Source organism: Podarcis gaigeae (genome assembly GCF_964106915.1).
Source record: "Podarcis gaigeae genome assembly, chromosome: 11".
Classification (NCBI taxonomy): domain Eukaryota; kingdom Metazoa; phylum Chordata; class Lepidosauria; order Squamata; family Lacertidae; genus Podarcis; species Podarcis gaigeae.
The window spans coordinates 32,658,800-32,681,084 of record NC_139687.1 but is presented as its reverse complement, the minus strand read 5'-3'; the positions used below and the strand labels follow the sequence as shown (position 1 = coordinate 32,681,084).

Below are 22,285 nucleotides of genomic sequence, written 5' to 3'. Positions count from 1 at the left end.
ACCCTGACAATGTGCCTGTTAAAATACATAGATGCCTATACTTTCACCAGCCTTTTCACTATGCATGAATTATATTTTTGTTTATCTTTAGACAATATAAACTGTTTCTCATATTATAATTTTTTGACACAGAGTGAAATACAAAAGTAAGAAAATAATTTGCCAGCTCTCATGATGAAATGCACATGCAACACATACTATTTGGAAGAACCAAAACTCAAGTTTCCTTCTACATATTGGGTATACACATTTCCTTACATCCAAGCAGTCGTGTAACATGACTGGTTTAAAGACAAGGTATAAACCAAACAATCTAGATTTCATCTATTGATATATCTGCACGAGCCCATCTTTCTTACCGTTCAAGGTAGCTAGATGCATCATTCTTTTGCAATGGCATATGCTTGGGACCAATAATTCTGTGGCACTTACTTCCAAGCACATAAGCATAAATTTTGGATGTTGATCTCTGAATACAAAATGAATTATTTTCTAAAGTAACTAAATTACAACATAATATTCAAAACAATTTTTTACTCTAGAATCAGGCAATTCGCCTTCTATAATCCATTCATGAATGTTCTCTCATTAAAAAAGAAAAGAAAACTCCAAGTCCTTGGATGTGGAAAATGAAATGTATGGAGTCTCTGTTTTATTAATTTGCAGCATTCTCTTGTGAAAACACAACACTTATTGGGACACATTATTTGTTATCCACCACCTCCCCCAATGTTCTTTAACATCTCAACCCTCAAGAGATGCAAAGCATTTCCAGTTGATTAAAAAGCAAGATTTCATTTCTTAGCAATATAGCTAAACAGCTTTAATCCAGTACCAGTGGGGTAATAACTGGACCACACATAATATGGTGGGTGAGTTTCTTCAGCTGGAAGGTGGGAAAGCAGGGTGAGAAGAGAGGCAGAGGGAGAGAGGAATTATTTCAGGATGCATGTTCAAGCACTACCTTAACATAAAAGGACTACACAGCAATAATTAAATGTAAACTTGGTCCTTAATAGACACAAATTATTTCCAGATGCTAAGTAAAGATATTTTATTATCAGTATTGTAAATGCAATGATGCAGTACCAGTAGTTCAATATTCTGGCTCTACATCAGAGATGGGAAGCCTGTGGTCCTGCATTTATGATGGTCCTCCAGCTCCAGCCAGTAGGTCTAACAGAGGACCACAAATTATCCAACCCTGTTCTTTATAATAGATGGGGAGAGATGACTATGCTGCATTTTGCAGTAAGAGTGTAAGTGCAAATGGCACTGGGTGCATGTTTCGACATTAGTTTAAGAGGATGGTGCACAGCTAGAAATAAATAAAGATCCTGAAATGTGGGGCACTGTAAAGGGCTACAGTAGCCTTGCTGCTTCTTGAACCATTTATTCTTCTGTCCCCAAAGTAGAACTAGTTGTATGCTCCAACCCTGCAGTAAATTAGCACTAGCTAGTTATATACTTCAGTGTTCCAGCACTATAGCACTCTGTGGGGCTCAGTCAGCAATCATGTGCATTTAAATATATATGCAAAATTAAAATTTACAAAATGGCATGGGTGCCAGGGAGGAAGCTGTTTCAATTATTATCAGCAGAGATGCCACAATGGGCCACTATTCAGGAGAGGCTCATTGAATTTACACAGCCACATTTTAAGCAACATTGTAAGTGGTGAATATTTTCATGGAAGAAAGAATTACATTTTCCTAGCAACAAAGTATTGTTGTTAAACTACTGAGGAAACGCGATCCAGCTCCTACAATGGAAGCACACACTTGAAGAAAGATGCCTGGATCCCAGGAAGCAAAAGGACATTGGTTTTGTGAATCAATCATCATGCGGAAAGGTCACATCAAGAAAGAACAACACACAAAACCTTAGCTATTTTCTTGCAAAGTGCTTCTGTGGGACCCATCACTCCTTTGTTTCAAAAGTATCTTATATTTAGCAAGGGCTTAAGAAAAATGCATATTGACAAAGAATCTGCAAATAGGCAAATGGAGAGAAATTTGTGCTTTAATAGTAAAAAGTAAATATAGCAAATAGGTGATCTCACACGAAATGAGCCTGCAACAGAGATATCAAATGCAGAATTAACAGACAGGTGCTGGCAACATGCAAAGATGGGAAGGGGATTTCATTCATAAAATATGGGAACCTTCTCTGAAAACTGCATTGCTGTTCAATAAACTGAGAAGCGTTTCTGATTTTTATACACTTGAAACAGTCCAGTGATCCCATTATGACAGCATGCTCCTCCCACATGCTGATTCACTGTTTCTAGATATTTGGCAAAATACAGTTTAAGATGTATATTCCCAGGATATCATGGCACTTTGTTTTTGCCCTGTTTAGATATTACTGAATTCATTGTCTAAATTTGGGGGCAGAGGGAGAGTGCTGTAGAATCCATGGCAATTTCAGTTGGCTAGCACAGTGATACAAGCTCACAGGGCAAAACTGTGCCTTTGACATCAACTCATAACCAGAAAAAGACACTGTTCTTGCCACAGGAGCTTATCTGAGCCCAGATGAACTGAACTGGCACATTCTATACCTTACAGGCCATATATGTACTGAGTTTGTGTTGGTTGTCTTCTGCCCACTATCACTTTGGGGGCCATCCTGAGGTCAGAAAAGACTGCACTATCCACTTGGTTCAATATAAAATGTTCACAAGCTTGATTTGCCATTTAGAAGGCCTGCATAACAGGGGGCTTCTCTGAGGTATGTATAGTGTTAAAGCAATCAGTCAATCAACACTGAGCAACGATTGTAAGGCAGATATTCTTGTAGACTACACTGCAGAGAAGCATGTGAGAAAATTAAGCACATGCTTAACATTTCTAATTGAATAAATTTGACTTAAAACATGATTCATTTTAACTGGTATTTCTCCTTAGTTTATTACAAACATCAATAAAGTTTATTACAAACATCTCCTGGAGCGGAATATAAAATTCCAATATCCCATCTGATTCTTCCTTCCTCATCCCTGCTAAGAAAGTTCTCTTTGACAAATCATTACAAAACCCTTATTTACCAAAGCCTAGTTTCAAGATGAACTATAACATGAAGTTCCATGTCTATTTTCCTCAATGTTTCCTCAATGTTCTTTGAATTAAAAACAGTATTGGAAGGTTGTTGTTCAATGCCTTTATAAACAACTTGGATGGAGGAATTAAGGGTAGGGCCTGAACCAACAGTTTCAAGCTAAAGGAAACGAGATTAAGACTAAACATCAGCAAGAGATTTCTGACAGTAAGAGCTGTTCAACAGTGGAATGGACCTCAGAAAGTGGTGGACTCTCCTTCATGGGAGGTTTTTAAGCAAAGGTTGGATGACCATCTGTCATAGATTCTTTAGTTGAGATTTCTGCATAGCAGGGGGTGAACTAGTACCTTCCAAATCTATAATTCTATGATTCTATGACTGTAGTTACATTCATACAACAAGTATGTCATAGATTACAGTGGTACCTCGGGTTAAGAACTTAATTCGTTCTGCAGGTCTGTTCTTAACCTGAAACTGTACTTAACCTGAGGTACCACTTTAGCTAATGGGGCCTCCCGCTGCTGCTGTGCCACCGCCGTGCGATTTCTGTTCTCATCCTGAAGCAAAGTTCTTAATCCAAGGTACTATTTCTGGGTTAGCGGAGTCTGTAACCTGAAGCGTTTGTAACCTGAAGCGTCTGTAACCCGAGGTACCACTGTAATACATTTAGCCTAGCTCTTCTTACTCATCCACTTTCCCCATCTGTCAATGCAAGTATTCTGCTGTGGTCACAGATTTCTTTTGTAAGAGTCTAAGAATGTGATAATAGCCGTATGACTTGTATCTTCCTATATACTTCATAGACCATCATACCACAATTTTTATTACAGTAATTTTGACCACAAAAGGAAGTACTGAAAAACCTCTGTAGGCTTTTAACCCTAGAGAGGAGTTTAACTTCTTTAGGACTATTGAAAGATGGCAGTAAACATCCATCTACATCTGCCTGTCTGATCACACACACACACACACCTGCATGTGTGCATATATACATGCAAGTTATTCAGTTTAGCTGTTTGGCCATATTTATTCAAATTTGGAAGTAAGGCCAGTTTCAAAGATGCAGCTACTTACACTCGTGTAACACAAGCATTTGAGTACAGTGCCACATGGAAAGTAGTTTGTGGGAAGCAGTTTTTCACACAGTTGTGGTAATGTCGACAACACTATAAACCACTGTGCTTATTAGTTTATTTCCCCTTACCCTAGATAGTTTTCTCCCTCTTTGATGAAAATTCTTTAGCCTCCTGTTAGCTGGAAGGCTTTTCTCCCCCCCCCCCCCCAGTTCTAACAAAGTGGCAAACAAAGCCATGCCATCTACTAGTCAGACACTATCTGCTTCTTATTTTGGAATGGGAGAATCCAGGGCAGGCCCTGCCATGCAGAAGGATGAAGCAACCTGCTTCACCGTAAGGGAATATAGATGAAAACGGGGTTTAGGTCTGAATTGTGAAGCAGCAGCAGGCATGACAGTTTAGTATCGAATTTAATAGGTGCAGGGAGGGTACTGTTTGGGCTCTGCTTCAGGCAACATAACGTTTTTGGGCCAGCACTGGAAGAACTCTAGAAGCAATTAAGATACTTTTCATGAAGAATGCTGATGTTGGAACTCACTGCTATGAAAATTGAACTTTAAAAGCCAGCAGTCTCTCCTGCATATCAGCAAGAGGAAGATTCTATTAGGTACGGCAATGGTAGGCAAATGAAAACTCTTTCTAAACTAGGTAAAGGATGTATGTTCCTCAGTGTTGCTGCTAAGTGTGGATAAATTTCAGAAGTGTGGATATTTTCTGCTACAGAGGGCTGCTTCACACATTCAGAACCTCTGTGTCTTTTAAGGAAATAACATGCAGCCTATCTGTATATAATCACACACTTGCATATAATTACACACACCTGAAAATTGCACAGGTTTTCACAGTGTGCAAATGCAGAAAAAGACACAGATGTCAAATATAACGTCTGAATTTCTACAGGAGGGTTGTATTTATGGTAACACAACTACCGGTACTTCTGTATCAGAGTTTGTTCACATAAGAATACATACATGCACATGTATTTCCCCTGGCTGGATGTACAGATGTAAGGGATATAAGGACTGGCCCCTCATACTGGGTAACTAATTACAGTACAGTGGTATCTCTGGTTACAGACGCTTCAGGTTACAGACTCCGCTAACCCAGGAATAGTACCTTGGGTTAAGAACTTTGCTTCATGATGAGAACAAAAATCATGTGGTGGTGGCGCGGCGGCAGTGGGAGGCCCCATTAGTTAAAGTGGTACCTCAGGTTAAGAGCAGTTTCAGGTTCAGAACAGAGCTCCAGAACGAATTAAGTTCTTAACCCGAGGTACCACTGTAACTGGGAAAAGGAGGTTGAGGACTACTGTGACAAGGAGTGGTGGGTCACATGACGTGCCGAGGACTGGACATAGGGATTGCATAGGGATCCACTTAACATTGCTATGGGGCAGCAATATATTGGGTTAAGCTTATTCCACCAGTTGTTTCTGTTATAATATCTCATACAGCAAAATATTGATTGATCTATAGTCAGCTAATACACCCTGCAGATGTCAGAGTTGGGGATAAAAATGCTGCCATTTCATGATATAAGACAACCTCACAATTCATCTAAAGTGAAGACAAAAACCAATGACTTGGCTCTCATACTAATAAACTCTTTGCCATCAAATAGAGCTCTTGCTGAACAAGAACGTTTTAGGGAAACTGATGACATACTCCCATTTCTGCATTTCTTTATATTAGCTTAAATCTACAGAAGGCGTATATACATAAAGAGATATATAACCTGGCAGCTTTTGAATTGACACCACATTTGAGCTGAATTTATTACAGAAAAGTAAATGTGTGGCACACACACACACAGACACACAGAGCGCGCAAATTCTCTTTGGTGTGATGAAATCTTCTCACCTTACTATATCAAACACCAAAGGTGCAATAAGACTTCACAGGATCATTTACTGGGGCGCCTTGACACATTAGTACTTGCTACTTTTAAAATAACATTTTTAACAGTGTTCTAGTTTCATGTTCTTAAAACCTTACATTGTCAACTACTTTAAAAATAATTACCTTTGTACGTATCTGAGAGTCTGATTCATCTTTTGTCTCATCGCTATCTGTTGTTGGTCACTTGATACTGCCTCTTGGCCCATAATGAGGAGCTGTTTTTGGTGCAGCTCTCTTCTCTTAGGCAGGGCTAGGGAGCCTTCAGCCTTCCAGATGTTGCTGCACTAGAACTCTCACCATCCCTGAATATTGACTGGGACTAATGGAGTTGAAGTCTAACAACATCTGGAGGACACATGTCCCCCACCCCTTCTTTCGAGCAATAGTCCTCAACTATTCTAACTTCAGGAAACCTTTCGACATTGACTCACCTTGCAAGAAATATGCATGTATGTCACGGAATCACTATGCCTTTTATAGAATTCTGTGGCAGGTTTTAGGATGCACACTCAAGATTTTTAGCCAGGGCTATTGACTTGCATGGTCTACTCAGCTAAAGCTGCAATCCTAACCCCATTTACCTGGGAATAAGTACAAATGAATTCAATAGGATTCATTTCTAAGTAAACATGGTTAGTATTTCACTGTAAGTGTACCCTGGTGAGCACACATCACTCTCTAGCAGAGGACACACATTGGAAGTGAAGAATAGTCATCATGTTTTTGTTTCGTTCTCCTTTTTTGAGGGAAGCTTATTTTCCACTACTAATTTTCTCATTGGCGAGTCGGTGATAAGCTCCTAGGGAACACAAGTGCCTTACAGGTTCTACAACATCTAAATGTTGATATTTTACAGAATCCTTCAATAGATTTTTGTGTTAACATATATTTGCATACATGGGATGGTATTCAACTATACCATAGTTGTAGGAGGGCTATATATTCTGCAGGTGGCAGGTCACTTGGCTGAATTATCTGTAATACAATACAATACAATACAATACAATACAATACAATACAATACAATACAATACAAATGTATGTGTATGTATGTATGTATGTATGTATGTTAAAACTGGTTATAGGATCTGGCAGCTAGGTTTTTTTTTGGGGGGGGGGAGGATGAAGAGTATGGTCTACAGTACGCAGTGGCAAAGCCAGGAAACAGGTTTCCCTCATTTACATTTCATAAGAATTAAGCAATCGTTTACTGAAATATATGCATACTCTCTCTCTCTCTCTCTCTCTCTCTCACACACACACATACACACACATACACACACAAATAAATGAGAAACAGGATTCCCTATCTCTCATTATTATCCTAGCACAAATCATGTTGACAGCAGAAGCAGAAAGAAGAATTGGAAGGGAATTAACCCAAAATTTATCATGTATACCACATAAAATGCCACAACTATGGTTTGTAACTGGGTACACTAATTATTACTGGCACAAGAACCTGTTACAACCTGACAATCCTATGGAGGTAACCCCAGGAGAGGAAGGTAAGTATGGCAGGAGACCAAAAAGATAATAAACTAGATTGAAACCAAAGCTTTTTAATTATTTCCTCTCCTTCACATGCCCTCTTTCAATGGTGCACTGCAGCTAGAAGAAGAAAGGAATATACCATCTGTGGTGACTGGGGTTGATGATTGCCCGCCAATGTTTTTCAGATGAAATTAAGAACACTAAATGTACCTAAATGAGACCACAGATATGGTTTTGCGGACCATATGGGAACAGGACTTGGGATTCAGTAGTTCAGAGGGAACCCAAGAGACAAGATACTGGAAATATTTACCCATTAACCATTTCCACGGAGAATTTTGACACAACGTAACAGTAGTGTGCAAAACTATACTGTGTATTCTAATCCAGAGAGTAGCCAATGTGGTGCCCTTCAGATGCTGTTGGACTACAACTCCCACCAGCCCCAAGTCAGCATGGTCAATGGTCAGGCATGATGAAAGTGGCAGTCCAGCACATTCTAGATCCCGTCCTCTTGTATGACTACCAGTAATGTGTGGCACCTACCCTTTGAAATTTCAAAGTGCGGTACCTGAGATCTCTTTAACTAGAAATGATAGGGACTGAACTGGGGGCATTTGTAGGCAAAACATGTGATTGAGCATTGAGTTATGAGACCTGCAGAACTTGCCTGGCTAAACTGAGACACCAGAGGTATAAATACAATACAATACAATACAATACAATACAATACAATACAAGGTAAAATGTCCACTTTCACAAAGGTATTATTATTATTATTATTAATCTGTGTACATTCATTTTATGCACTTGCTCATTTGATACCAAGATGGACACATGTTGTTCATTGAATTGCAGTTTTATTTTACTAAGTATAATTATTTTCCACAATGCTGTTTAAGACATATTGCTTTACTGTACAAGTACTCAAGTTATTACTTGAACAAAGAAAGGAAAGGGACTTTAAATTAGTTAATTAATTATTAGAAAATGTCTGCCTTTCTAGTACAACCAAATGAGTCACTAATTCTTTTTTGTTTTAATTTTCTCCCTTAACACTCATCTCACTAGGGCTATTAAACTCTTTGCTTGATCACTGAATTCCATATCAGTAAATCTCATATTCTCAGCGGGGGCTTTCTTGCTGAGATCAGTTATGTAAAACCAAAGAGCTTTTAAAAATGTGGTTTGTAATCTTCCTGTCATAGACATAAGAAAAGCAGTTGTCTTTAGCAGCCTCAAATGTAGAAATAAGGGCAAGGTTGCTCTAGAAGAGTAAAACTCTGGAATATTTTTTTCAACAGGGTCAGGAGATTGCGTAGGGATCCACTTTTTATTTATTTAGGGGGGGAATCATAAAATGTTTGGGCTTTTGAAAGTTACAGTGATGAGAAAAATGCCCTTTGCCAGTATTTCCATGGGGGAAACAACATCTATTCCCTCGCCCCAGACTTTAACCAGTTATTTCTAATTACAATGCAAGGCAAGGACTGAACATCATAGTTTTAGTCCTTTTATTGGACCCCAAATGAAAAACAGAGGAAGAGAGAACCTCTGGTTTTGCTGTTATTATAGGTCCACTTCCTGTCGTGCTCAAATTATCGGAGAAAAGGTAGACATCCAAAATCAGCACTGTGTAATTCCCACAATTAGTCTCTTGACATAAAATGTATTGCTATAACTGAGGAAATTATGAAACCAGTAAACAAAAACTTCAGACATTCCTATATGAAGTTAGAGAGAGCCTCACAAAATATGTATATAGTCATATTTTTAGGATGAAGTGTTGCACCCTATGCTACAATGCACAGTGCAGAATATTAGTATGCTCTAATGCATTTCTGGGTCTATTGGGAGAGGCACTAACAACCTTACTCAATCTAGACTAGCTTCATATGTAATGATAGGGTTTTTTTTTTGAAAAATTGTCAGTAACACTGAAATCCTTTGCACACTTATGCACATCTACTTGGGAGTAAACCAGATTGAAGACCATAAGACAATGAGTAAACACACATAGGACTGTGCTGCCAGTCATTTAAATTTAAGGAATAAATTTCTGACAAAAAAAGTTAAACCTTATTGCCAACCTTTAAAAGTAAGCTAACATTTTTAATAGAATTTGTATTTGAGACAGAGTTATAATCTTGAAATTACAAGAGCCGGGTTAAAGTCAGTGAGTCATTAAAGGTCTATAGAATAATGAACCAAGAGGGAATAAGTAATAGCTTAACTGTCATGGCACATAATAGTTCAGAACAAATGTCACAGCAAGACATATTTTGCCTGGGCTTCCCATTCTACCTGTGCTCCATTAGGCACTACAATGCTAATTACTTTCAAAACTATTTTGAAAGCTTTTGCTTCATTTGTGGGGGTGGAGACTGCTTTAATGTGAGTTGTTCAAAGGCAATAATACATAAAGAACACTTCTATTTCCTGCATAAAACTAATGTAAGTAGGCGGGGGAAAGCACTACCATTAATGGCGGAAAGACATGAAGTCAAAATAAACAGGAAAGAATGCCAACCTTGACTGCAACCTTGACAACATCCATAATTCTGAAGATGTTAAAGCCATCATTTACATTTCTCTGGACTTCTTAGGTAACCAATGACAGCTAATCAATTATTTTACATGGACATTTGGAATCATCTGTGATTTAACATAATTGTTTCCTTGCTTGGAAACATTATTGCCTCTTTTTCTTCACCTCCTTCCTATCTCCAACCCATTTGCTCTTAATACTGTAAAATCTTTAAAGATGCTTCTTGTTTATGCCCTCTGAGATTTACCATAGGGACAGCAATGAATGGCTGATACAAAACCCTGTGTAAGACATTGAATGAACACACACACACATTTTCTTTCTTTTCATTTTTACAGACACATACTTTTACAATTTATATTCCTTCCTATTCATAAAGGTATAGATGGGGACCAAGAGTTCATCTATAAGCATGGGAATATATATAATGGTATCGCTCTGCAAGGACAAGTATTTGTTGTATTTTAAAAGTCTGTTAAGTCACCATAAACCCTGTATAACCTTTTGTCGTATTTTGTTTTAAGTTGGTAGAGAAAGTATGATATACCTCAGCATTATTGTCTAACTTTTACTTTGCATATTTTTCAGCATTAGAAATTTTCTGTGGATTAGAAATGCACCTTTTGCAAGATGAGAATTTGCTATTTTTGCACCAAAGTGGTAAAGCAAAAATCTCTGCATAAACTTGATGCATTTTAGCAACCGAGGAGCCTGAAGTGGGATGTCCTCTTTTGAAATTTCCTTGCAATTTGCACCAAAGTGATAAAGCAAAAAACTCTGTATAAACGTGATGCATTTTAGCACCCGAGGAGCCTGAAGTGGGATGTCCTCTTTTGAAATTTCCTTGCAATTTGCACCAAAGTGACAAAAAGCACACACACACAAAAAATTCTGGATAAACTATAACCCAGAAGGTGACAATGACTGCTGGTTCACATGTTCGCTCCCTGCCCTGCCCACAACACATGGATGCTTGGGGATGCATAGGGGTATTGGCAAGCAAGTGGCATGTTGTGCACATGTGGGGTTTGTGTAAAGTGGTGCATTCATATGGAACACAAATATGTGGATGTCATGATTTGTGCAATCATAGTGATCCTTTATCCAACTGCTGGTATTATGTGTATTGCAGCAGATGGACAGCCCACATGCAGAATCAATACTGTATTTCGCATGGTTTATACAGATGCCACCGGTTTTCTGTTTCCTAGCTCAACAAGAATAAATGGGTACTCCACAAAGCATGGGAGCAATAAAATTCAAATATGCTTCCTTATTCTTCTGCTCTGAGTTACACAGTACAGAGCTCAAACAAAGATAAAATGTGTGCAACAATGTTGTGAGCATGGACCCTGAGTTCCTGCAAGACTTTTATAAGGAGTCTCAAGGTTCTGGCTTGTCAAGATTCCAAACAGGATTTGCCCACTTTCCTGGACTGCTCTTTGTAACTGGCCATGTTGACAATGCATCATAATAATGTGGGTGCTTTCCTTAGCATGCATCTTTTTCCCCTCCTTGGTAGTATTTCCTTATCTTCATAGACTAAAAGGTCAAATTGAATATGACATGTTGAATATGATAAATATGGCCTGCCAACGGGTCACAGAGGAAAACCAAGGTACTATAAGTACAGATCTCTTTATTAATTACTTCCCTACTTTCATTCATTCTCTTAAAATGGGAATTCTCATTTTGTCCAAACTCTAATAAAAACAGTAATTTTATAATCAAATTTTATTCTTTACATTTTGAAACTTGGCTTTGAGTCTACATTCAGTCTGATTTTAGGAGAAGGTAACAATGGGATATTGGTGTTCATCACTTGAGCTTATGCTCCTTGTTCATGAATGGAATAAATGTTCAAAATTCTGGTTGTCCTTCAGGTTCCCTTTCTAACACCTCAACATTCTTATTTGGTATTATCTTTATGATTTTCATTTGCTTGGTTTATTTCTCCATTGGATAGAATTTTCTTCACCAGTTAAAATCAGCTATATTTACTGGGATAAAGGCTTTGGGAAGTTGATAGTTTTGCTAATTTAGGAGTTATAAAATTGGGTGCCTTTTTATTAGTTGTACTACTGAAAATTCTGGTATTCTGTCAAGTCAAAAAAACATTAAAATCTGGATCGGTGACCCCTTCTTTATGGGAAGGGTAATTTGAGTGTAGTATATGTCACTCTTAACACTCACATCATTTGTGCACTGTGACCCATAGATAAAGTATTTGCTTGATAGCAGAATATAAAACAACTGAATCTGAACACAGATAATTAATACATTCACTGACATGAGTGGGAAAAGCCACTCATGTCAGACAGCAAACTGATGGATAAAGCTGAAATGTTAAAATAGGCTAGATGAGAATGCACCTACGAAATGCAAAGACATTATGAAAAGCAGTTGTCCACTTAGCCTGAAGGAACAAAGATAACCAAGATATCAATCTGTATAATGACATCTGGGTCAGAACATGACTCATAAAAGAGACAGCTAAAAAAAAACCCCAGGTAATATCTGTCACCTACAAAGAATCACATAAAGTTAAATTGAGGGTAGGGGAAGAGAACCCTGCTAGGTCATCTCACCTCTCCTGTCTACCAGGATAAAGGATTTTGTTCATAGATAGATAGATACACACACAAAAAACTTTTTTAGTTGTGGAATTTTCTGCAAGTGCATTTGAAAACTTAGACACATGCTTATTATTTAATTCCTTTTTCTTTCTTTTTTTGAATTATTAAAGAAAGCAAGGCATTTACTTGGAAAGTTTAATACTTTAGTGGAATAGTAAGGTATGAACTGCTCTCAGAGCTTTAGACAAATCCAGCAAAGTATAACTGGAGACAAAGTACTTGGGAAAGAGATGGGAACAATATGATGTGCCAAACCAAAAACCAAGAGAGAAAACAGGGAACACAGAATAAAAAGCATTTGTTTAATGAGATTAAACATATTTAAAGATAGCCATATAGCTGACTACAGAAATCAATGTATGTAAATTAGTCAGGTCCATTGATTCTGATATGTATAACTAACACTGGCTATAACCCACATACTTGTCTGTTATCATACTACATGCATTCGATTAGTAAAATAAAATGACTCTGGGACTCAGGGGAATTACTTGTTGCACTCCTTTTGTATGAAGAAGAAGAAGAAGAAGAGTTTGGATTTGATATCCCGCCTTTCACTCCCTTTAAGGAGTCTCAAAGCGGCTAACAGTCTCCTTTCCCTTCCTTCCCCACAACAAACACTCTGTGAGGTGAGTGGGGCTGAGAGACTTCAGAGAAGTGTGACTGGCCCAAGGTCACCCAGCAGCTGCATGTGGAGGAGCGGAGACGCGGACCCGGTTCCCCAGATTACGAGACTACCGCTCTTAACCACTACACCACACTGAGCAGGTATAAGGTAAAGGTAAAGATACTCCTGCCCGTATGGGCCAGTCTTGCCAGACTCTAGGGTTGTGTGCTCATCTCACTCTATAGGCCGGGAGCCAGCGTTGTCCGCAGACACTTCCGGGTCACGTGGCCAGCGTGACAAGCTGCATCTGGCGAGCCAGCACAGCACACGGAACGCCATTTACCTTCCCACTGGTAAGCGGTCCCTATTTATCTACTTGCACCCGGAGGTGCTTTCGAACTGCTAGGTTGGCAGGTGCTGGGACCGAACGATGGGAGCGCACCCTGCCGCGGGGATTCGAACTGCCGACCATACGATCGGCAAGTCCTAGGCACTGAGGTTTTACCCACAGCGCCACCCGTGAGCAGGTATAGAGCAAGTATAAAGTCTGTGAATAATCTTGGATACTAATCAGTCACTAATGTGGAGTGTCTTTCATCAGCTACAGCTGGTGCACAAACTACAGCCATTCCTGAACAAGGATAGCTTGGCCACAGTGATCCATTTGCTGATAACCTTCTGCAGCAAGTACAAAATGCAGCAGCCTGTCTTTTGAGTGAGACCACCAGCTGAAGCCACCTCAGTCTGGTTCTTAAAGAACCTCACTGGCTGACAATATGTTTCTGGGCTACAGTAAAGGTTTTATTCTTTAATTTTAAAAGTGGCTTGTAACCTAAACACGTGGAGTATCTTTCCCAGCTCATTCCTACTGGGGATTAAGATCAGTTGTGGGGAGGGGGGGGGGTCCTTAGGGTCTGGGATGTGGGGATGAATTTTTCTGTTGTGGCACCCAAAATTGGTACCACCACCTCCTTGAAATCCAGTTGAGGTCTACACTACTGACTTTTAGATGCCAGTATTTTAATGCATTGCTGCATTTTATGAATTTGTTTGGTTTTTGGTAATTCTATTTTTATCTGCCCAGAGATCTTTGGATGTGGGGCAGAATAAACAAATAAGGAGTAAGTACACTAGTCCACATAGGCCAGTACTGTCTAATTTGACTGACAGCAGCTCTCCAAGGTACCAGGGTGAGGTATGTACTAGTCTTCTTACTTAAGACTTTTTCATAGAACTGTAGAGTTGGAAGAGACCATGGGGGTAATCTTGTCTAACCCCCTGCAACAAACTAATATTTTGCCCAAAGTGGTGCTCAAACCCACCATGCTCTACTGACTGAACCATCCCTTCAATCATCTAACTAGAGATTAGACAAATTGAATTTGGAATGTATGCATCTATCAGTGATCCATAGCTGTCAACTCTTCCCTTTTCTTGTGAGGAATCCTATTCGGAATAAGGGAATTTCCCTTAAAAAAAGTGAAATGTTGACAGCTATGCAGTGATTTATGGAATGAGCAAAACATGAGCACATAAACAGGGGTGAAAGAAGTGCAAATGAATGATGCTCTGTATGCACATACAATTTCCATTTTCACAAAGGTTTTAAATGAATTAATAGAATGCATTTTCACTTTATAAACTTGCTTATTCAATTCAAAAAACAGCCATATGCAAATTTTATTGTATAATCATTTTTATATTACTGTTAAAGATCAACTGCTTTACTGTACAAGTATCCAACAAAGAACAACTCCTTAATTTTAATTAATTAAAAAACAGGGGTGGAGGAAATATCTTTTTTTAAAGAAGAAGAAGAAGACATATCTGGGGTACATTCATGAGACATTTAGAACATTTAGCACACAGGACGAATCACACATCATGTTCTACATGTGGGGAGAGAATGCACGAAGCCATACATACATGCTGGGGGACAATGTAGACCACCACACATTTACTCAACGTTCTTTCCTTTGATAGATGTGATGCTGTCAACCCTGCTTCTATGAAAGGAGAGTTGGTACTCTCCTCACATACTAGATGAATTGAAGCTAGCTCATGTATTTTCCTCCCATAAAACTAGTGAGAAGAGTACAGTCTCTATAAATCTATACTCAACTTTATTTGTATTGCATCTACAAGATGTGCTTAGAAGGCTTTAAATGGAGATTAGACACATCCATATAGGATGGAATTACCAACAACTATTAACCATGATCATTAATAGGAACCTCCTTGTTCGGAGGCTTGATGACATTAAATACCAGTTGCCAGAGCACTGACAATGGGGGAGGGCTATTGCTTTCATGCCCTTATTGAAGGCATCTTGGAAGTTCATGGCTATCCACTATGGGAAATAGGAAGCTAACTGGATTAACTGGTAGACCTTTGGTCTGAGCCAACAGAGCACCCCTTATTTTCTGAACTGCATGCACTATGGCAATATTATAATTGTGGATGTGGGCAAACATTTTGAGCATATCACTTTTCTTAGTTTTTGCTGCCCAAGTGCAGGCACATCAAAAGTTTAGTAGCCAGTATTTAGGTGTAGGTTGGATCCCTATGGCTCTTTTCTCAGAAGGTAGGGGAAAGAAGATGCCACTGAGATTAAGGCCGATCCCCTTACTTTTATTTAATGCCTCTAACCTACCAATATTTGGGGAGATGCTCAGCATAGCGCTATTGCAGTGAGAAGAACAGGAGCAGCTGTATTCATACTCTCATACCCATATGATTAACTATTAAACCATTCCTATTTTTAAATAACCATTAAATACCAGTTGCCAGAGACTAGCAGTGGGGAAGGAATATTGCTTTCATGCCCTTATTGACTCTTAAAAATTTTGTTTTCTCCTATTCCTGAACAAGTATATACAAACTGAAAAATAAACCAATCTGCTCTTCAACCTTCACAGCTGGCAATTTCTCATAGAATTTCTCGTGAGCTGAAGAATCATGAAATATTTTTCCTCATATTTTATAGTGCATCTTCACCATTCCACTCTTACAAACTGTAGCAGGCTTTATAGATTTCAAACACCTGAAGTGTGGTGTAGTGGGAAAGATATGCAACTTATATATGTTTCTTCTCAGAGTCACTGAAAACCAAAAGTTATGCTTGGTTTGGTTGGTCATGTTGAATAACCATCCAAACTCAATCAATAAATAAAATGATCTGGCAGACATTGTTGACAATAACTAATTTATATAGCACCAAGAGCTACTGAGCATCAAGCCTTCCAATTACTTCACTGGCACAAGACTTGTTTATTCGTTTTACGTAGTTTTTGAAGATTAAAACACTGTTTAGAATGTTATTGCAAAGAAACACCATAGCTATTTTACTTTTCCATTGATTTTGGTTTAAAATTTGATTAAATTTCATCCAGTTATATCATTTGGAACTTGGAAATAAGGAGTTAGAATCACAGAACCCTGAGATTAAGAGTCTCATGCTCTACCAACTGAGCTACCAAGGCAGAATTACTGGAAATACTTGGCATCACTAACTAGCTGGTTGTTGGCATCACTTTTGCCTGTACTTAGCAACAATAGTAAATAATGCACTTCAAATCATACTGTACCACAAGGCTGAGTTTCTGATTTTTCATCAGTATGTGTGTGTATAATGCAGATTCTCCTACAGATTTTGCTTTGTAATTTTATTACTTCTCACTCCATAGCTCATTTTGCTTAACAGTTCAAACTCCAGTTATAAAAACAGAATGCAAAGGTATCACATGCTCACTGCATCAGTGTATGGAAAGTATCGAAGAAAAATGGCAACAGCATCACCCCCCATTAGACTGCTATATTAGATCAATTTTCAAAGAAAAGATCAATCAAGGAAAGCTCAATGCAAATGTAAAAGAAATATTAGACAAATGTATCCTGCTACATCAAAGAAGACTTAGACACCATGATTATCACTAACGGTAATTAACGGTAAAAGGGCCTGTTATAAGAAAATAATGTTATTTGAAAGTTCATAAGTTCAAAGTTTAGAGTTAGTTGAGTTCACACATCATTGTTCCTGTAACTGGAATGATTAAACTAATACATTTTTGGTGACAGGAGGAGTATCAGGGTGATATAAGGGAGTGGGGGAGTGATGGTTCTTGCTATGTAAGGCTGCCAGTTCTTTATCCATGGGGAATTATGGACAATCTGGGATTGATCACCACCAAAGATGGGTCTGTGGGCACATTTGCAAACCAGCCACATGCACACCACAACCTATCTTATTGCATACAACAGAATGCTTATTTCAGCAGAGGAAGGGGAAAGGAAAAGGAACCTGTAGGAACTGAAGAAGACCTCTGAGAGCACATATGCACTCACAAGCATCACACTGGCAACTCCTGGATTGAGCACATGCCTTTTATTACTATTTCCCAGTAAAAACATGGCAATTTCTCGGTAATTTAGTTATGTATACTTGCTTTTTAAAAATTTGCTTATAGTGTTTGTGCATTGTTGTTATTGTTTTATATTATTTTATGTATGCTGTTAGGGACGCAGGTGGCGCTGTGGGTTAAAGCCTCAGCGCCTAGGACTTGCCGATCGAAAGGTCGGCGGTTCGAATACCTGCGGCAGGGTGCGCTCCCGCTGCTCGGTCCCAGCGCCTGCCAACCTAGCAGTTCGAAAGCACCTCCGGGTGCAAGTAGATAAATAGGGACCGCTTACCAGCGGGAAGGTAAACGGCATTTCCGTGTGCGGCTCTGGCTCGCCAGATGCAGCTTTGTCACGCTGGCCACGTGACCCGGAAGTGTCTCCGGACAACGCTGGCCCCTGGCCTCTTAAGTGAGATGGGCGCACAACCCCAGAGTCTGTCAAGACTGGCCCGTACGGGCAGGGGTACCTTTACCTTTACCTTTATGTATGCTGTTTGGAAGTTTGTTTGTTTTTTAAGTAACAGCTTTATACTTTCCCCCCTAAATAAATACACTTTTAGTGTGCTGTGTTATTGTTCACTCTCGAAAATGTTTGTAAGACCGGGTAGTATTGCATTTATTAATTGTGGACACTCATAAGTATGCATGAATGCAGGGAATAACCTTTGGGGACAGGAATCATCTTGGTAATAGCCAGCTATTTCTGGAACTCCAGAAAATCCTCATTGCAATTATTTTTGAGAGAATTCTGGTGTCTCCTCTCAAGTGTCAACCTCCTTGCTATTCACAGTCTTTGAGAGATTCACATGCATCCTCAGTCCCCTCTCCCCCAAAAATGTTAATAAACGCTTAAGGCGGATCCATTCTGTGGCAAGCCCAGTTGCCTTTTTGACATGAACTCCTTGGCAGAGCAAAGTTTTATCTTCAGATATTTTATTTTATTTTTATTTTTTTAAAAAACCCTCTTCGCTTCCCATAAGGGAGGCAAAACCTGCATAACCACAGCATGTTTAAAAATTTCCCAGAAGTTGTTGAAACTCCGGACATAAAGACAGGCTGCATGTGTGTCAACATTCACATGCGAATGCTGGTAACCTGAGGTGAAGCTGTGGGGACCTCGTATCTCATTTCCCCACTTTTGGAGTACACACAAGGGAATGCTGTTATTTACACTGCCCGCAATTCAGGGTGTGCGATCTCCGAGTTTTCTGTCTATACGCGTGTATTACAAAGCTACTATACGTGTGTATTGGTGACAACTGGGGTTGGGATTTGTAGAGCGGCAGCAGCAGCAGCAGGGGAGGGAAATGTGGGTGAATGGCCGCAGCACGGAGCTGTCTCTCTCACGATAGGACCCAGCCAGTGGGCGGTGGCTGCTGCTGCTGCGGAGGCGGCTGCATCCCCTCACGCGGGGATTTGGCGAGCGCCTCTTGCCCCTGATCTGCTGGCGGCGCGCGCGCTTTTTCTCCCGCGCTGCCAGGCGGCGACGGACTGGGGCTCCCCTCCGTCAAGCCCTGCGCTCGCGCCCAGCCCGTGGCGCGCGACGAGTAGGATCAAAGCGAAGGCAGAGACGCTTCCTCAGCGAGGGGCAGAGCGCGGGAGAGAAGCTTCGCCAGAGGAACGCCTCCCTCCCCCGCCCCCTCGGGGACGACTTAGCGAGACCCGAGCGGGGATCACTCCAGCCCCGTCAGAACCGAGCCACAGGCTCGCCTCCTCCACCCCCGCCAGGCGCCTCTCATGTCGAAGCAGCCGCCTCTTGTTTGCTCCAACAGACCTTTCTCTCACATAATATAGTATAATAAATATTAATAATAGTCTCCACATACGAGTGCTGACATAATATAGTTGTTCAATCCTCACCATCCCCACTTATGAGTGCTGAGGCGGCAAGGCGAACTGCGGGAGGGGGGGGGAGCTCTTTATTCTGAAGGGGAGGCTGTCAAAAAAAGAAACAGAGAGGAGGGAGATTGCAATATCTATATCTCTATATAATACAGAGATATCCCTCCTCTCAGCTGGGAAGAGGCGGCGTTTCTCTTCCCTTCTCCTGCGCCCTGGTTCCCCCTACAAGAAAACTCACAGGAGCAGATCTCTGTTATAAGGAGAAAAGGTGAGCAGCTCCTTCGGGGAAATTGGTGGAGGGCGCGAGGGAGGAGAAAAACCAAGGCTGGACCAAACTTGGAAACGCCAAGCTCCGCTGCAGTTGGGCTTTCCTCTCCAGTTAGTGAAGCATTTTTTCTCCCTCCCCTTCCCACCGCCCCGCAACACAGCCTGGGGAAGAAAAGAAAAAAGCTCGTTCTTCAATGATTTCCTTATCTGAGGGAGCCTCTCAACTTTCGCAGACACCTGAAGGCATCTTTTCAAAGGCAGAGAGGGTGAAGACCTGTCTAAATTCTCTCCTGGGCGTCTGTCCTTCCCCTCTGTCTGGGCAAAGGCTCGATATACAGATCTAATCTGTGTGATCTGCGAGGTCTTTTCTCCATCTCTCCATCCACCACTCCTCCATCTGCCTACCCGTGAAAGGCAGAGAATTAATATATGCATCTGTCTAATCTTTCTCTATCCGAGCCTCCCCTCGGTGCATCCGATTAGGACAGAAAGAGAGCGAGCGAGCGAGCGAGGAAGTTTCCTCCCCGCCTCCCCAGCAACCTCCATCACTGCACCTTTGCAGGAGGAGGGCGTCCTATTTAGAGACGGCAGCCAGCAGAAAGGAGCCACTGCATTCGCAAACTGTCCGAGGCTCTCCTGCTTCTTCGCTGCGCGTCAGATGTATAATTAAAAATAAAATAAAACAAACAACGGGAGGGAGGGAGGGACTAAGGAAATGACCGCAGGGCTGCTTGTTTGGTGATGATGCCATTATTATTATTATTATTAGTCTTGCCAGTGCGCTTATCAGGATTACGCGGAAGCCCTGACTGCATCTGCCAAGCGCCCATTGCAAAAGAGGACATGTCTGCGGATGGATGACACATAATCTGATTAAAGAAAATAAATACATACAAGAAAAACACCCACGTCCAGGCAGCTCGGGCTTATTCGCACGTCTCTCTCTCTCCTCCCCGACACGCTTGCCCCTTCCCCAAGACTGCCCGGCGCCTTCATTCACTTCATTTATTTATTTCTGGACTTTGCCCTCACTTTCCGCCCCGGAATGCGCCTGGGCTGCTCTGCCCCTGACCCTGGCGAGCATCCTCGCGCCCCCTCGCCCGCCGCTCACCTCTGGCGGACGACGGCGCTCCCAGGCTGGCGCACAGCACGAGCCAGGCGCCCACCCAGCGCCTCATGATGGTGATCCCTGGATCTCCCGAGGGGCGATCCCGAGGCGGCGGAGTCGAGGAGTTTGGCGCGGGAGGGAGAGCGGCGGTCTCTCCGCACCTGGTCTCTCGGCAGCAGGTCCCCACGAGGAAGAAGGAGACGTCCCCGCGCGTGAGGGAAGAGCCTCTCTCCTTCTCCTCTCCCTCAAAGACGGCGAGTGCCGCGTCTCGCCTAATGGCCAGGATATCCTCCTCGGAGACCCCCGCGCAGCTCGCGGCCGGAACGCGGCTGCCGCCAGTCGCCGCTCATCGCTCGCCGGTTCCGCGGCTGCGCTGGGCAGGTGTGTGGGAGCGAGCGAGCGAGCGAGCGAGAGACTCTTCCTTCGCCTCCTTCGTCTGCCGCGGGTCGGTGGGGGCAGCCTCTTGGCTGGCTGCTCCTGCCGCTGCTGCAGGGAAGAGAACAATGACGAGGGAGAGAGAGAGAGAGCGCTCTGCCGGCTGGAAAGTGCGCTGTGTACAAACAGAGGCGGCGTGCGCGCGGCTGGCTGAGGCGAGAACCACACTCTCCGACGCCGCCGATGCCGCCGCCTGCTTCCCCCTCCTCGCCTCCCTTCACTCAAGAGGCAGCTCCGGGCGGGGGGGGGGGGGAAGGGAGGCAGCGAGGACCGCGGACACACCCTGCCCTCTGATTGGCCCGCCTTTTGTCTCAGTGAGCGGCGCGCGCTGGAGGTGCGAGCTCGAAGTAAGAGGCAAGTCGAGAGAGAGGGGCGAGGAGGACTCGTCCTCTTGGCCGGGAGCAGAGCAGAGTTGCTGAAGGGATGGAGGGAGAGCGGGTTCTCAACCAAATGCGGAACTAGGATACTCTCTCTCTCTCTCTCTCTCTCTCTCTCTCTCTCACACACACACACACACACACACACACACCTCCCTCTGTCTTCCAGCTTTACTGGTTGTGGTTGTTGCCCGATTCAATGTCGTGGAGAGTGTGGGTGAACACCAAAGTGCAAAAGTTGTCAATTGTTCTGTATTATTGTTGGCTTGACATTAATCACACTTTAACACCGAGTTTTTTTAAAGCAGGTTTCAAAGTTGTTTGTTTGTTTATTTAAGGGAAGTATCTTATCACCACCACCATCATCATTAGTGGTAATATTCATGCTACAAAAGTGGGAATTGATATTGAGAATGGTAACCGCCTAAGGAGTTCATAGCTAAGCTAAGGTGGGAACTGGCATTGACTTGTAGGCACGATCTCCCCCAGTTTTTACTGTGCAATTTCAGTCCAAATCCTAGATTGACTGTACTTGTTCCA

The 22,285-nt window shown here is 41.7% G+C and overlaps 1 protein-coding gene across 2 annotated transcripts in view; it reads right to left on the bottom strand.

Annotated features, from left to right (window-relative positions):
* EDIL3 (EGF like repeats and discoidin domains 3) overlaps positions 1-21,679 on the bottom strand; it is a 234,709-nt gene extending 213,030 nt beyond the window's left edge. The window contains exon 1 of one of the 2 annotated variants that reach the window (XR_014556287.1): positions 20,937-21,575. Coding sequence is in view for 1 of the 2 variants with exons in the window: in XM_083703244.1 (XP_083559370.1) it covers positions 20,937-21,003 (67 nt within the window). In the remaining variant the exon portion in view is untranslated. Of the gene's footprint in view, positions 1-20,936 lie in introns of both variants that reach the window. The other variant, XM_083703244.1, reaches the window with a different exon arrangement.
* Positions 21,680-22,285: the final 606 nt, after the last annotated feature.